This window comes from Chiloscyllium plagiosum, chromosome 7, assembly GCF_004010195.1.
Source record: "Chiloscyllium plagiosum isolate BGI_BamShark_2017 chromosome 7, ASM401019v2, whole genome shotgun sequence".
Taxonomy (NCBI): domain Eukaryota; kingdom Metazoa; phylum Chordata; class Chondrichthyes; order Orectolobiformes; family Hemiscylliidae; genus Chiloscyllium; species Chiloscyllium plagiosum.
Genome location: NC_057716.1, coordinates 23,593,305 through 23,608,283, shown reverse-complemented (window position 1 = coordinate 23,608,283; position 14,979 = coordinate 23,593,305). Strand labels below are relative to the sequence as shown.

Genomic DNA, 14,979 nt, shown 5'->3' with positions numbered 1-14,979 from the left:
AGAGTCTCCTATAACTAGCGCTCTCCTCCTCTCCCCCTTTCCCTTCTGAGCCTCAGAGCCGGACCTCGTGCCAGAGACCCGGTCACTGCAGCTTACCCCTGCTAGGCCGCCCCCCCCAACAGTATCTAAAGCGGTATACTTATTGTTGAGGGGCACGACCACAGGGGATCCCTGCACTGCCTGCTTCCTCCTCTTCCCACCTCTAACTGTTACCCAGCTACCTCTGTTCTCTGGCGTAACTATGTCCCTGTAGTTTCTATCTATCACCCTCTCAGCCTCTCGAATAATCCTCAGTTCATCCAACTCCAGCTCCAGTCTTGGTTTTAAGAAATTAGGGGAAAGGTACAAAGGAGACATCAGAGGTAGGTTCTTCATGGAGAGAGTTACGAATGCATGGAATGCATTGCCAGAGGTGATGGTGGAAGCAGAGTCATTGGGGACATTTAAGCGACTGCTGGACAGGCACATAGAGAGCAGTGAGTTGAGGAGTGCGTGGGTTAAGTTATTATATTTTACATTAGGATTAAACCTCAGCACTACATCGTGGGCCAAAGGGCCTGTTCTGTGCTGTACTTTTCTATGTTCTATGCCCTCATCCAGGATCCGTTTATCATAATTAGCAACTTGTACCAAGGCTGACACTGACCACAGTACAGCCTCAGTAGGATTCGATTCTCCTTGATCAGGAAATATCATTTTCAGAGTTAAGAATGAACTATGTGCCTGATTTCACCTGCACATAGAACATGGAACATTACAGTGCAGTACAGGCCCTTCGGCCCTCGATGTTGCACCGCCCTGTCATACTAATCTGAAGCCCATCCACCTACGTTATTCCATTTACATCCATATGCCTGTCCAATAACGACTCAAATGCACTTAAACTTGGCGAATCCACTACCGTTGCAGGCAAAGCATTCCATACCCTTACTACTCTCTGAGTAAAGAAACCACTTCTGACATCTTCTTATACCTATCTCCCTTCACTTTAAAGTTGTGTCCCCTCGTGTTTGCCGTCCCCATACTTGGAAAAAGGATCTCCCTGTCTACCCTATCTAACCCTCTGATTATCTTGTATGTTTCTATTAACACAAGCAGCAGAAAACTCCAATGTTATCCTTTGCTACTTCTGTGAAATTGCAAAAGTCTTCTAAAGCAATCATACCATGTCTGATAGTATCCCTCAAGTTTGCATCCCCTTGGGGAATGAATTCAATGGAGGAATCATTGTCGTGTTGGTGGGCATTTATCCTATGTCTTACTCAAAATTGGTCAAGAACATCTGACTTAGATAGTCATTAAACTATCCCTCAGTTATATCGTATCAAACACTCACTGATGGGAATTCTTCCAAATAATTCTCAATTGTACAATTGTGACATTATGTGCCTTTAAGAAGGATTTGTTCTGTCCTGTCTCTTTTGAAGATGGATGTTAGCACAGAGTAATACAGCATGAAAACAGACCCTTCGATCCAACCAGTCCGTGCTGAAAATAATCCCAAACTAAACTAGTCCCACCTGCCTGCTCCTGGCTCATAACCCTCAACACCTTTCCTATTCATGTACTTATCTAAGTTTCTTTTAAACGTTATAACGGTACCCATATCCACCACTTCCTCAGGAAGTTCATTCTACACGCGAACCACCCTCTGTGTTAAACATTTATCTCTCATGTCTTTTTTCAATCTCTCTCCTCTAACCTTAAAAATATGCCCCTAGTCTTGACATCCCCTATCCTAGATTAAAGACATCTACCGTTAACCCTATCCAAACCCCTCATGATTTTATAAACCCTTAAGGTCACCTCTCAATCTCCTATGGTCTAGTGATAAAGGTTCCAGCCTATCCAGCCTTTCTTTATAATGCAAGCCTTCCATACCCAGCAAGATCCTGGTAAATCTTTTCTGAACCCTGTCCAGCCCAACAATAACCTTCCTGTAACAGCACAGCCAGAACTGGACACAGTACTCTATAAGAGACGTTACCAATGTCCTATACAACCTCAACATGACTTCCCAACTTCTATACTCAAAGGACTGTGCAATGAAGGCAAACATGCTAAACACCTTTTTAACCCCCATCTATATGTGATGCAAACCTCAAAGAATGATGTACCTGAACCCAAAGGTTTCTCTGTTCTACAACACTCCCACCTGGTGCTGAGGTGTTTGGCACATAGAAAGCAGGGTAAAGGGTTTTTTTTCCTAATTAAACAAAAGAAGCATGAGTGGGTGGACTCAGGCTCACACAGACCTAAGATTTTAATTCAGCTTTCAGTTGTTGAAGTTAGGGTTTTGGAGTTGGCGCTGGTACATGCCGCTCTCTCTCTCTCTCTCTCTCTCTCTCTCTATGCTGCTACAAAAGTTTGAGTTCTTTCTCTGCTGCTAGATCCATTCTTTTGATGTTCATTCATGGGCTGAAGGAGATAGCAAGTGAGGGAAATCTGTTTTGCTGAATTGGCCTTTGCCAAGGGTGTGTTTATGGTATGTTGCTATTTTGGAACAGTTGATGAGCAGTAGTTAAATATTATATTATTTTATTGAGTCTTTTAATAGAGTTTTAAAACTATGCCAATTTTTCTCATTTTGTTTGGATTTTAACTATAGCATAATAATGAAGTGCGTTTTGCTTAAAGTCTAGCAGATGGACCAATTGAATCACATCTAGAACACAATGCCTTACATTTGCCTTTAAATAAGATAAAAGGTCGGGTCTAGACTATCTCCTTGCTATGCTTTGAGGGGTTTTGGTCTGGTCCATAACATTGCACAGTGACAAGCCTAACAATAAGCTCCATTCCAAAGTCTTGTTTATTTTCATTTGCACGCTAGTGTCTAACAATAGTCACTTTCAGTTAGAAGCTGGATTTTCAATTAACAACAGTACCTGAGGGATGTGAAGCTGTCTTTGTGCTCAGAGGAAAGTACAGGCTCTTTCGATGAGAAGTTTGGTTAAACTTGGCATGGCTAACCAAACTTGTCTGTCACCTTTCCTGGTGCTGATCGACAGTTTGCAGGTGTATGGTATCTGACTACCTCATTAAGTGCAGCTTGCAGTTGACAGTCATCCAGTCAATCTTCAGTCATCAACCAGAGATTGATCCCCTCCCTACTGCTCACGGAATTAATTTATAGATGACCATGTGGGTAAATTACCCTCAGTTTATCCTACGAATCAATCCTTTCCCCCTCTCTCCTCCCTGCTTACCAAATCCTCCCCTCATCTTCCTTGTATTTGTTCTGGATCCAGAGTGAAATGACTGGCCGTGTAGCTCTAGGTGCTGCTAGACCCTGAACATCAGCCATATATCAGCCATGATCTCATTGAATACCAGAGCCACATCCATGGACTGAATGGGCTGTATTTACTCCTAAGTCTTATGGACTTATACACTCACCATTTGAAAGACAGCAGGACAGTCCCTTACCTCAGCTTCCTTTGAAGGGAAAGGCTGCGAAAGTGTTCTTGCAAAGTCGAGGGAATACAGCCAGGAAGGATTCACTTATTGTTCATGCCCTCTCCATAATTCTGAATCCCAGATTAGAGCACAGCACAAGGTGCCTTATATATGGGTGGGGGCAACTGTCAAGAGACTATGAGAGTCGGGGTAAAGGATAGGGACGTCAGGGAATCTAAAAACTGGGACAGTTGAGAAATTTGGAATTAAGCTGTCAGGATACTGGGACATTGTGTGAAAAACTGGAACTGATTGAGAAATTTCCCTTGAAGATCACCTGGTGACTCCCTCTTAGTGGTCTGGTCACTATTCCTTCCCGAAGCAGCACTTAGAGAGATTATTTGCTCAATACCACAATGTTATTTGTGTGTGCTGTGTACAAATTGGCTGCCATTTTCCAACAGTGACTACAATTCATTGGCATTGGTGCTTTGGGATGTGAAAGTTGCTGTATGAAGGCAAGTCTTTCTTTCAGACTACTTACGTCTTGGATAATCTGGGTCAGGGTTTCAGAGCAATCATCGAAATTCAGTATACAGGGAACTGTATAGCAATAGAGAGCCAGGCAGCCTTTGGGTTTTAAAACCCTGTCAATTTCCTTCATGAACTTCTCCAAGTCAAACCACTGTGCTGCAGCTCCCACTGTTACCAGGTCGACAGAACCGTCCTGGAACCCCAGCTCCTCCGCCAGGCCCTGTCTGTGGAGTGAATCGACAAACACATGAATACAAGAGCTTCAAACTCTGTAGATGTTTAATGGATGTCCTGGGTATATCACACACGCCAGGAGTTAATTCTTCGCTGATAAAGAAAAACAGACGATAGGAAGGTCTGACAGCACAAACCCAGAGAGACTTTTATGGCACAGACGAAGGTTGTTCAGCCCATTGTGTTTGTGTGGACTCTAAAAGTGCCCTCAAACTGGTCTCCTGTTAATATTTGACTTTTCCGCCCATAGAAAATATTAATTCACTTCAAATATAAAAGAGACTAAGGATTCTGAACTCACCATTCTTTATGTTAAAATAAGATATATGTCAGAGAAACAGGCCATTTAGAACAGATCTTTATGCCCTACTTGAGGCTCCTCCCATCTTCTCTCATCTGAATCTACCATTGCAACTCTTTGCTCCCTTATGGCTCAAATATTTATCCAGTTAAATGCATCGATACCATTCATTTCAACTACTCCCTATGATAGTGAGTACCACATTCTCATCACTCTTTGAGTCAAGACACTTTTTAGCTTAGAGGTTGGTTAGCTCAGTTGGCTGCATGACTAGTTTGTAATGTAGAATGATGTTAATACCGTGGCTTCAATTCCTGTGCCAGCTGAGGACTCTCACCCTCACCTGAGAAGTGGTGAAGCTCAGGTTAAACTGTCACCAGTTGTCTGTCTCTGATGACAAAATACAACTAAGGTGCCTTGACCTTTTCCACCAATACTCTCGATACCTTTAGAGAGAGGTGGACACCAGAGGGGGTACAGTGCTTTATCTCCCCTCCCAAATCACTTTGATTTAACTCCCTCTCCTTCTTGCTCACCTTTTATGGTTTGCCGTTTTACCCTTAATGGGCTTTGCACATAAATTATTCAATCATTAACATGGGTGATTAGATTAGATTAGATTACATTACAGTGTGGAAACAGGCCCTTCAGCCCAACAAGTCCACACCGACCCGCCGAAGCGAACCCACCCATACCCCTACATTTACCCCTTACCTAACACTACGGGCAATTTAGCATGGCCAATTCACCTGGCCCTGCACATCTTTGGACTGTGAGAGGAAACCGGAGCACCCGGAGGAAACCCACGCAGACACGGGGAGAATGTGCAAACTCCACACAGACAGTCGCCTGAGGCGGGAATTGAACCCGGGTCTCTGGCGCTGCGAGGCAACAGTGCTAACCACTGTTGCCTCGCAGAGATGGTGGACTTGGGAACAGAAAGAGCACTTAATATTTGATGGGCCGGTGATCTACTGATAATGTAAGAAAACAAATCACAGTGGAACAAGAAATGTTCAGTTGTGTGTGATACTGCTTCTGGATAATAAGAAAAATAATTTCTTCTGAATTCCCTGTTGGATTGTTTGGTGATTATCTTATATTGATGTTCTCCCTCACCAGAGGGAACATTTTCTCTGCATCCACTCTAACCAAACCCTTTCATAATTTCATAATTTTAGGTCACCCCTTAGCTTTGTTTTGGTCAAAAACAGACCCAATCTCTCAGTCCTATGCATGACATAATTACTCTGTGTTTAAATCTTACTTTGTTTTCCTCAATTAAATGATCTTCAATTAAATGACTAAGTTGTTCACTCATGGACAAATAGAGATAGTTAATTGCCTAACTTACTGCATCCTTGAAAATTTCAAACACTTCAATCAGTTTTCCTTTTAACCATCTTTGTTTAAAGTTAATCACTTCCACTTGCTCTAGTGTTTTCTGATAGCGAGAGCCTTTTGCTCCAGATATCCTCCATTCCCAGAGATGGTGGACTTGGGAACAGAAAGAGCACTTAATATTCGATGGGCCGGTGGTGTATCTAAACCATTTGGTCTTCCCTCTTCTGATTGACCTTCTCGCCTTATCGCCATTTGAGGTGTCTAAGGTGGCCAGTTGCAGGCAAGAGTAAATATATAATGAGAGTCAGGATAAAGAACAGGGACCTCAGGGAATCGGAAAACTGGGACACCAAGCAACACATCCAGATTGATGCCAGCATCACGGGTATTGTTGACATTAGTGTCACGTGATTACACAATAAAACTATTGGGGTGCAGAAATTCCAACATAGTCATGGGAGAACGTGGGCAGAGATAAAGCTGTGCATAAAGATTCCTGCAGAAAGGTCCATATGCAGCAGTACTTTGGGAGACTTATTGGAGTTCTACCCCATACACATAACACAGCAAGTCTGTTCAGGCAGCTTGTCACCTCAAGTTGTAGGATTAAACACAGGGCAGGGGCTTGCCCAATATGTGTCACCACCTGCCTTTGCTTCTGACCCTCTTGCCCCTATCTCACCTTGATCACCAACCAGAGAACTACCTCACCTCGCCCATCACAAATCAGCTACCTCAGCCTCAAAACCTCCAAGGATTCTGGGACTTCAGGGTGCTGTTTTGCCAGCAGCCACGGGCTCCTCTGAGGTGCTGTTAAACGCAAGAGCCTCTGATTGGTGGGATCTCCATCCATAGGGTGTTGATTTCAGGCTAAGTCCAATGGGTGGCTTCGTTGATGCCTGTTTAGTGTGTGGTTCAACAAGCCTCTGCTTGAAGAGACAGCACAAGTCATTCCAACCAGCTGAAAGACATCACAAAGGAAATTGTTTGATTTTCCCCCCATTTGGTGTGGGTTTATCTCGTGTCTCGCCTCCTCCAGAAGATCACATGGATTTGAATGGGGCAAGGAGCAATTATATCGTGATAGACAAGGCCTTTCAGTTGTGTGAGACAGACCAAATGGACGTAGCCAGCAATGCCCACATCCTGTGAATTACTAAATAAAAGCCCAGTGAGTTTTGTTCAGTCCATCATTTTTCATGTTCTGATGGTGGCTGTATCAATAAATTATACGGATTATTATTGAATTTATAATGAAATTACCTCAATATGAAGAATGGTGCTGGACTGCTGATAATAGTAGCATTCTGATTAGATAACTTGAGCTCATGATCAATAATCACATCCAATCCTTTTTCATCTTTGCTAATGATATCTTGGCATATCTGTATCCAATATCCACATTTCCTGTTACCTTTCATTTACATACAAACAAGCAACAAGAGTCGGCCACCCGGGCCCTTCAAACCTGTTCTGCATTCAATAAGATGATGGCTGACCTGATTTTAACCTCACTGCTACATTCCTGCACATCCCTGATAATCTTTTATCCCTTTCGTAATCAAGAATCTTTCTACCTCTGTCTTAAAAATATCTAAAGATTCCATATCCACTGACTTTTGAGGGACTGAATTCCAAAGACTCAAAGCTTTGAGAGAAGAAATGTTTCCTTATCTATTTTGAGTAGACATCCCCTTATAAATTATGACCTTTAGCTCTAGATGCTCCTGCAAGGGGAAATATTCTTTCAACATCCAGTCAGTCAAATCCCTTCAGGATCTTATACGTTTCAGTTCAGTTACTTCTGACTCTTCTAAACTCTAGAGGATACAGGCCTAGCCCATTCAGCTTTTTTAGATTAGATTCCCTGCAGTGGGAAAACAGGCCCTTCGGCCCAACAAGTCCACACCGACCCTCTGACGAGCAACCCACCACCTTATATTTACCGCTGACTAATCCACCTAATACTACAGGCAATTTAGCATGGCCAATTCACCTGACCTGCACATCTTGGGACTGTGGGAGGAAACCAGAGCACCCGGAGGAAACCCACTCAGACATGGGGAGAATGTGCAAACTCCACACAGATAGTTGCCCAAGGCAGAAATTGAACCCGGGTCTCTGGCACTGTGAGGCAGCAGTGCTAACCACTGAGCCACTGTGCCGCCCAGCTATAAAGGCAATCCAAAAAGGCATTTTAGTTATATTAAAATCCATCGAGCAATCCTATGGCTATCAACTTTATTGGGCTAGATCCCTCTAAGTGTGATCAATCTTTCTAAAATAAAATTAATCTCTCTCAACAAAATGGGCAAGACTCTCTTTAATTGTTGCAGTCTGTGAAAAAGCTTGAGATGACTATGGTTACCTGTAAGAGACATTATCAGATCTTTCCATCTTCTTCGCCTCTTCAATTTGAGCTTCACTTATATCAATCCCAACCACTTCTTCAAAGTAAGAAGTCAATCCCCTGGTGCTTTGACCTGAACCACATCCAACATCCACTGCCAGGGTGAATGGCTTCCCTTTCTGAAAACAGGACCACATTTTTAGTTAAACACATACTTCATCCCCCCCCCTTACTGAGAAACATCCACACTTAGTAACTCCATGTTCAATTATTGACAGTTGCCCAGCAAAGACAGTGCACATTTAAACTGGTTCACAGATCAACAAATCAAACCAATAGCGAGGGGAAGGCAAGCGCTCAGGTTGCCATCTCCAGTTGGTCAATTTCCAGGAGATTGCATCACATGACCTTAAATTGCCCCAGCCCCTCACTGGTTCCGTACTGTACACACAGCCAAACAGAAAGCACACAGACTCTTCATTGTCCACTTGAATGCTCTTGACCATTGGCCAAACATAAATTGTGGTGCCCCATCGTTGAAATTATGTAACTAGGAGACAAATTATAAAGACATCTAGGAAGGGAAAAAAAACACATTAAAGAAAAGGATTGTGGGCTGACACTTGCACTTTTTTGATTTAGTTCAGATTGTGTAGGAGGAAATCTGCCATTAGGCCCTAGTGGGTTTTGTCGCCATATCTTATAACATCTCTTTTATCCAATTTCTGCCCCACCTCAGCATGCACCATTGTCCACAACAACTTGCCACACAATAGACATCCACTGAAAGGCTGGCATTCTTGGAGCCTTTGACATCTACAAGCAGTCACTGTGCACCCAGATTCCAATGACGCCCTGCTTGGTCAAAGACAGAGCCTGAACATGATGAAGGAAGTAAAAATGGCATTGTGATTCTTTGACAGGGAACTGGGAGTTGGGTAGTGAAAAGGAGAGGTGCCCTCTTCCTAAAGGAGCAGTAAAACAGGCCATGTCACCTTACACTGCCAGCCTGGTCTGAGATTGCCACCTGTGTGTGCACTGATTCCACGTGTAGTAGGTCAACACCACCTTCACTCCATCAGGGTAAGTGCCACACTCTGCTCTTAACTGTCTCACACTCACTCTGTCTCGGGAAATGCATCCACCTCCCGCTAAGGCTTGTACTCTGCCACTCTTCTGAATGCATCCCTCACTTGCTCTTGTTTTGCCTGCCTCAACCCACCCCCTCACAGCACTAACCCTGTCTGCCCTTCGCACTGTCTCCACAGTCCTTTGAAACACCTCAGAGGAGAGGACAACCCACACCGGGGGAGAGAGAGGCCATATGGGGGTGTAGATTGTCTGACATTAGCCCCAACAAGGAGAGAATGCTTGCCCTCACAGGAGAAAACAGACTACTCCTGGGGAGATGCAGAAACATCCAGGTATGTACCACTCTGCACTTCACGGCCACTCTCCTATTAATCATGCTTCAAGTCTTATACATTGCACACCACTTTGAACCTTTTTTTATTCATTTATGGGATGAGGGCTTCACTGGTTGGGCCAGCATTTATTGTCCATCCCTAATTGCCCAGAGGATAGTTAAACGTCAACCACATTGCTATGGGTCTGGAGTCACATGTACGCTGCAATAAATTAGGATTGCAATTTCCTTCCCTAAAGTGAACCAGATGTGCTTTTTTCCCGACAACTGACAATGGTTTTATGGTCATGATGAGAATTTTAATTCCAGATTTTTATTGAATTCAGCTCCCATCATCTGCTGCTCGCAGGATTCAAACCTAAGTCCCTGGAACATTACCCCTGGGTCTCTGCATTAACAGGATGAAGAAGGGCTAATGCCCGAAACGTCGATTCTCCTGTTCCCTAGATGCTGCCTGACCTGCTGCGCTTTTCCAGCAACACATTTCCATCTCTGCATTAACAGTCCAGTGATAATAGCACTGCGGCCATTGCCTCGCCTAACCACCCACTGCAATACTGTGTCTCTCTCTCCCTTTGTCCAGCAGGAGGTTCATAAAGTCAGCACAGAAACACCGCACCCCTCACCCGCCCCCAGAAGCTTCATCCTCGACGCCTCGAGGATTCCTCGCAGCAGCTCAAACACTGACACCTCGATGGGAATGTTTGTGTTCAAGAACGTGGAAGCACACTCAGTGTGACAGCTCCATAGCTGGCCGAGGGAGGAATGGTCCCAGTCCGCTGGCACTCGGAGGGCTGCCAGAGAGCAGGGAGCTGCTCATCCCCGAGCTGGACAGGAACCTGTGGTGTCAGCAACCAGAGATTTCATCCACATGCATAGGGAGAGCCAGCAGAAGCAGACAAGAATGTGGGAGGCAATGGCCCTTATTGCCCAGAAGCTGCAGCGATGTAGTAAATACTGCGACCGTTTGTCTGCCTCCGTGGAAAGCCAGGTGGAGCATCTCCATCACCCCAGGAATTGCCCATCAGCACTGAAGGATGCTGGGAAATCAGACCCTACTTCACGTGCCCTTTCTTCATATGGAGACAGGGCAGTGCCGGACTCACTGTGCCAGTGCCAGAGGAGGAACCGCAGACAAGCCCCACAGCTCTTTCTCCTAAGCACCCTCCTTCTGCCTGCACAACACTGGCAACATTGAAAAGGTTTTGGGAACCATTCTTTGATAAGTGTCAGAGTGATTCCCTTTTCCAGGGACTCTGCAAAACGTTTTTCAAAGTCTGGAGGCAGCACAAGAACACCACACCAACCCACATATCCTTTAAAATTGCAATTGGGGTCCTAACTATATCACAGGAGCAAAGTTCGACAACTAATGTGGTCCTGCCTGAAACAGGCAAGTACTCTGGCCACCTCACAGAAATCCCTTTTAAAATGGCAGTGGCCACAGCAGGTGGTGAATGGGTTGGGAAGTTTACAGAACACATTTCAATGCAGCTGTTAGTAATGACACCGGACAATTATTGTTTCAAATAATTTCTGTAACACTGAGTGAAACTCTTTTTCCAAAATTTCTTTCAAAGCAGGAAATAGTCAGGCCTCATTGTCTGCCAATCAGCATTTCTGACAGGGCAGCATTCCTTGGGTGCTGTGCTTGGTTGTAAACTCAAATCAACACGACATTGTGAACCTCTCACCTTCGGGCATGGAAATGAGAATCCTATCCAAAACTGGGAGTACAACAATAACACCTTTCTTGGGATTTCAGCATCACTGACAACGTCGGTATTTATTGCCCATCCCAACTAGCCCAAGCTGCCTTCCTGAACTGCTGCAGTCCTTGAGGTGTAGATACAGGATGGAGTTCCAGGATTCTGACCCAGCAATAGTCATGATAGCGTGTGGCTTCGAGAGGAGCCTGAAGGTGGTGGTGTTCCTACGTAACTACTGCCCTAGCCCTTATACGTGTTAGAGTAAGTGGACTTGGAGGGTGCTTACTGAGTTGCTGCAGTGCAGTGATGATACACAGCGCTGCTACTCTGTTTGGGGTGAAGGTTGAAGGTTGTGAATGAGCTGAAAATCAAGTCAGCTGCTTTGTCCTGGTTTTTTAAAAAAATTCATTCATGGGATGAGAGTGACGCTGACCACATCAGCATATATTACCAATCCCTAATCACCCAGAGAGCAGTTAATTGTATTGCTGTGAGTCTGGAATCACACGGAGGCCAGACCACATAAAGACAGCTGTTTCCTTCCCTAAAGGACACCAGTGAACCAGATGTTCTTCTAACAATCCACAACAAAAATATAATCCCATTCATCACAACAGCACTCATTTACAAAACCAACACCAATTCCCCTCTCTATCACATCAATCAGGCTTAATGTAACTGTGGCTTTAAATCCACACTTTGAGAATCTATTAGCCTGTTCCTTCAGCCTTCATAAAACTTTCTCAACTTCAAGTAACCCCTTCAGGGTTTCAACCAAATAATTATTGATCTGGTTTCTGAAAACCCTTCTGATTTCAACACACCACTCCCTGGCCAACACTCCCTGAACAATATCTGGGTTTCCCGGCAGCATTTTGGACTCCATATTGAGTTCAATGATTTTACAGCCTGAGCATCTTCATCCATGTCCCTCCCCAAGCCCACACACTGGGCCTTGTTGTCACGCGGGCTGCTACTGCAAACACTCCATTGTCAGCCACTAACGGTCTCCATTAGCAGCTGTTGCTTCCCCCAGGCTGACCTCTACCCATTCCTTTATTTTCCCAAACGTTGTTCTCTCTGTATGGGGTTCAAGCTCTGCCTATGGCTTACTCCTTCTCCGTCCCCCACCTCATCCAACGATATATACCAACAGTTACAATAAGAACGGTCAGTGGACCTGAAATGTTAACTCTGCATTCTTTTCACAGATGTTGCCAGATCTCCAGCAATTTCAAATTTTACTTCTGATCTGGCACTTTAAAACAAAACTCCAAATACTGAGATAAGCTCTTTCTTAGTAGTTCTACACTATATCCTTTGTTGAGGAACATGTTTTGCACATACAGTTTCAGCCACAACTTCTGCAACGTGGATGACGTCAAGTTTGATGGTACAGTGGACAGTGAAGAAGGTTATCTGGGAATGCAGCGAGATGTTGATCAACTGGGCCAGTGGGATGAGGAATGACAAGTACAGTTTAATTTATATCAATGCAGTTTGGTGGGTGAAACCAGGGGAGGGCTTACACAGTCAATGGTAGGGCTCTGAGGAATGTTACAGAACAAAGAGATCTAGAGGTACAGGTTCATAGCTCCTTGAAAATGAGGTAGATGAGGGGGTGAAAAAGGCTTTCGGTATGCTTGCTTTCATCAGTCAGAGCATTAATTATAGAAGTTGGGACATCTTGTTATAGTGGTATAAGACACGCGTGGGGCCACATTTGGAGTACTGTGTACAGTTCTGGTCACTGCACTATAGAAAGGATAATATTAAACTAGAAGAGTACAGAAAAGATTTCCTAGGATGCTACCTCAACTGGAAGGTTTGAGTTATAAGGGGAGACTAGATAGGCTGGGATTTTTTTCCCTGGAGCGTTGGACAATGAGTAGGTGACCTTATGGAGATCTACAAAATCATGGGAGGCATTTACAAGATAGATAGCCAATACTTTTCCCCATTGTAGGGGAGTCTAAAACCGGAAGGCATAGGTTTAAGGTGAAAGGGGAGAGATACAAAAGAGTCCAGCGGGGTAATTTTGTTCATGGAGGTTGGTGAGTGCCTGGAATGGATTGCCAGAGGTCATGGTGGAGGCGAATACAATTTCATCGTTTAAGAAACATTTAGACAGGTACATGGATGGAATAAGTACAGAGGGACATGGATCAAAAGAAGGCAAATGCAATTCATTTAATTGTGAAAACTGGGCAGCATGGCCAAGTTGGGCCAAAGGGCCTGTTTCCAGGCTGTAGACCTCAATGACTCTATGACCGGTCAAGCTGAAATGAAAAAGATTTTCCAAGCTTTGGGCATTTCCCTTAACCTTAAAGAAACACACCATTTCTAGTACCTATGCCACCTGAAGACTGGAGGTCAAGGCAGATCATCCACTAGCATTTGTAACCAAAGACGCTTGCAATGCTTCAACCTTCTCTTTTGCACTGATGTGCTGGAATCTCCCCATTACTGAGACTGGGGATGTTTGTGTAGCTTTCTATGCCAGTCGATTGTGTAATTGTTCCCTCCTACTCATGAATGGATGTGGCAGAACCACAGAATTCTGACCTGATTTGTTATTCGTGAAATCACTTCACACCTGTCTATGTTTTCCTGCTTTTCCTGTTTAGCATTCAAGCAATGTTCTCTCTGAGCCGCATAACTGCAGAAATTCACCAAAGGTCTTCAGACAGAACCTTCCAAAGCCAAGACCACATCCATTTAGAAGGACAAGGTGCTATATCCACAAAATCCCCTCTCTCTCCATCACTGATGCTCTTTGCCAGCAGTGCGTACTATCTAGTAGATGGACCACAGAAATTCGCCAAAGATCCTCAGGCAGTAGCTTCCAAACCCATGACCACTTCCATCTAGAAGGACAAGGGCAGCAGATACATGGGAACACCACCACGTGTAAGATCCCCTCCTAGCCAGTCACCATCTTGTACCTTGGAAATATTCCTTCACTGTCACAAATCCTGGAATTCCATCCCTCAGGATCAACCCACAACACATGGGCTGCAGGGGTTCAAGAAGGCAGCTCACCACCTTCTCAAGGGCAACTAGGGACAGACAATAAATGCTGGGCCAGCCAGCGACACCCACGCCCCACGAGTGATAAAAACCGGATCTGGTTGCAGGTTGCTGTCATGACAGACAGACTGAGATTGCTTCTGGGTTTCCTGAAACTGTATCCAATTCCTCCCTGGAAAGTGAAGAGTTTTATTTCAGCCACTTACTCACCTTTGTCTGCAGGTAGTTGAGGATGAGGTCGTTGATTTCATTGGGTGAAGGAAGTCTGTATTTTTGATATAGGGCAGCATGTCCCGGCTTCTCGAAAAAGTATTGCGTCATTGTTGGTGTCTCAAGAATGACTACACCTCTGTCACCTGCTCACTGACATTTTAACAACATTAGAGGAAATTTATTTATATAAACACTTCCAGAAAGGCATGCCAAAAGGATAGCATGCTGGAAATCAAATCCCACTATTCTCGGAATTGTCATAGAAGTGAAAGATGTTTTAAAAGTACTTGACAGGAAAACAAACCAGGTTTCTGTGCTTAACAAGCATGACTATTTATTACAGGTTTATGTGACGGTGCTGGTGAGAGCGAAACAGTGATGTGGGGGAGGGGGACAGTAAAAGCAGAGGGAAGTGGTGATGGGGGAACGAAGACAGTGA

The 14,979-nt window shown here is 44.4% G+C and overlaps 1 protein-coding gene across 2 annotated transcripts in view; it reads right to left on the bottom strand.

Moving 5' to 3' along the window:
• LOC122551410 (putative methyltransferase DDB_G0268948) overlaps positions 1 to 14,979 on the bottom strand; it is a 67,355-nt gene that overhangs the window by 21,465 nt on the left and 30,911 nt on the right. The window contains exons 2-4 of one of the 2 annotated variants that reach the window (XM_043693253.1): positions 14,538 to 14,690; positions 8,181 to 8,341; positions 3,944 to 4,157 (exon numbers count right to left, since the gene is read on the bottom strand). In XM_043693253.1, coding sequence (XP_043549188.1) covers positions 3,944 to 4,157; positions 8,181 to 8,341; positions 14,538 to 14,648 — 486 coding nt within the window. In that variant the 5' untranslated portion in view covers positions 14,649 to 14,690. The remainder of the gene's footprint in view (positions 1 to 3,943; positions 4,158 to 8,180; positions 8,342 to 14,537; positions 14,691 to 14,979) is intronic. The other variant, XM_043693254.1, reaches the window with a different exon arrangement.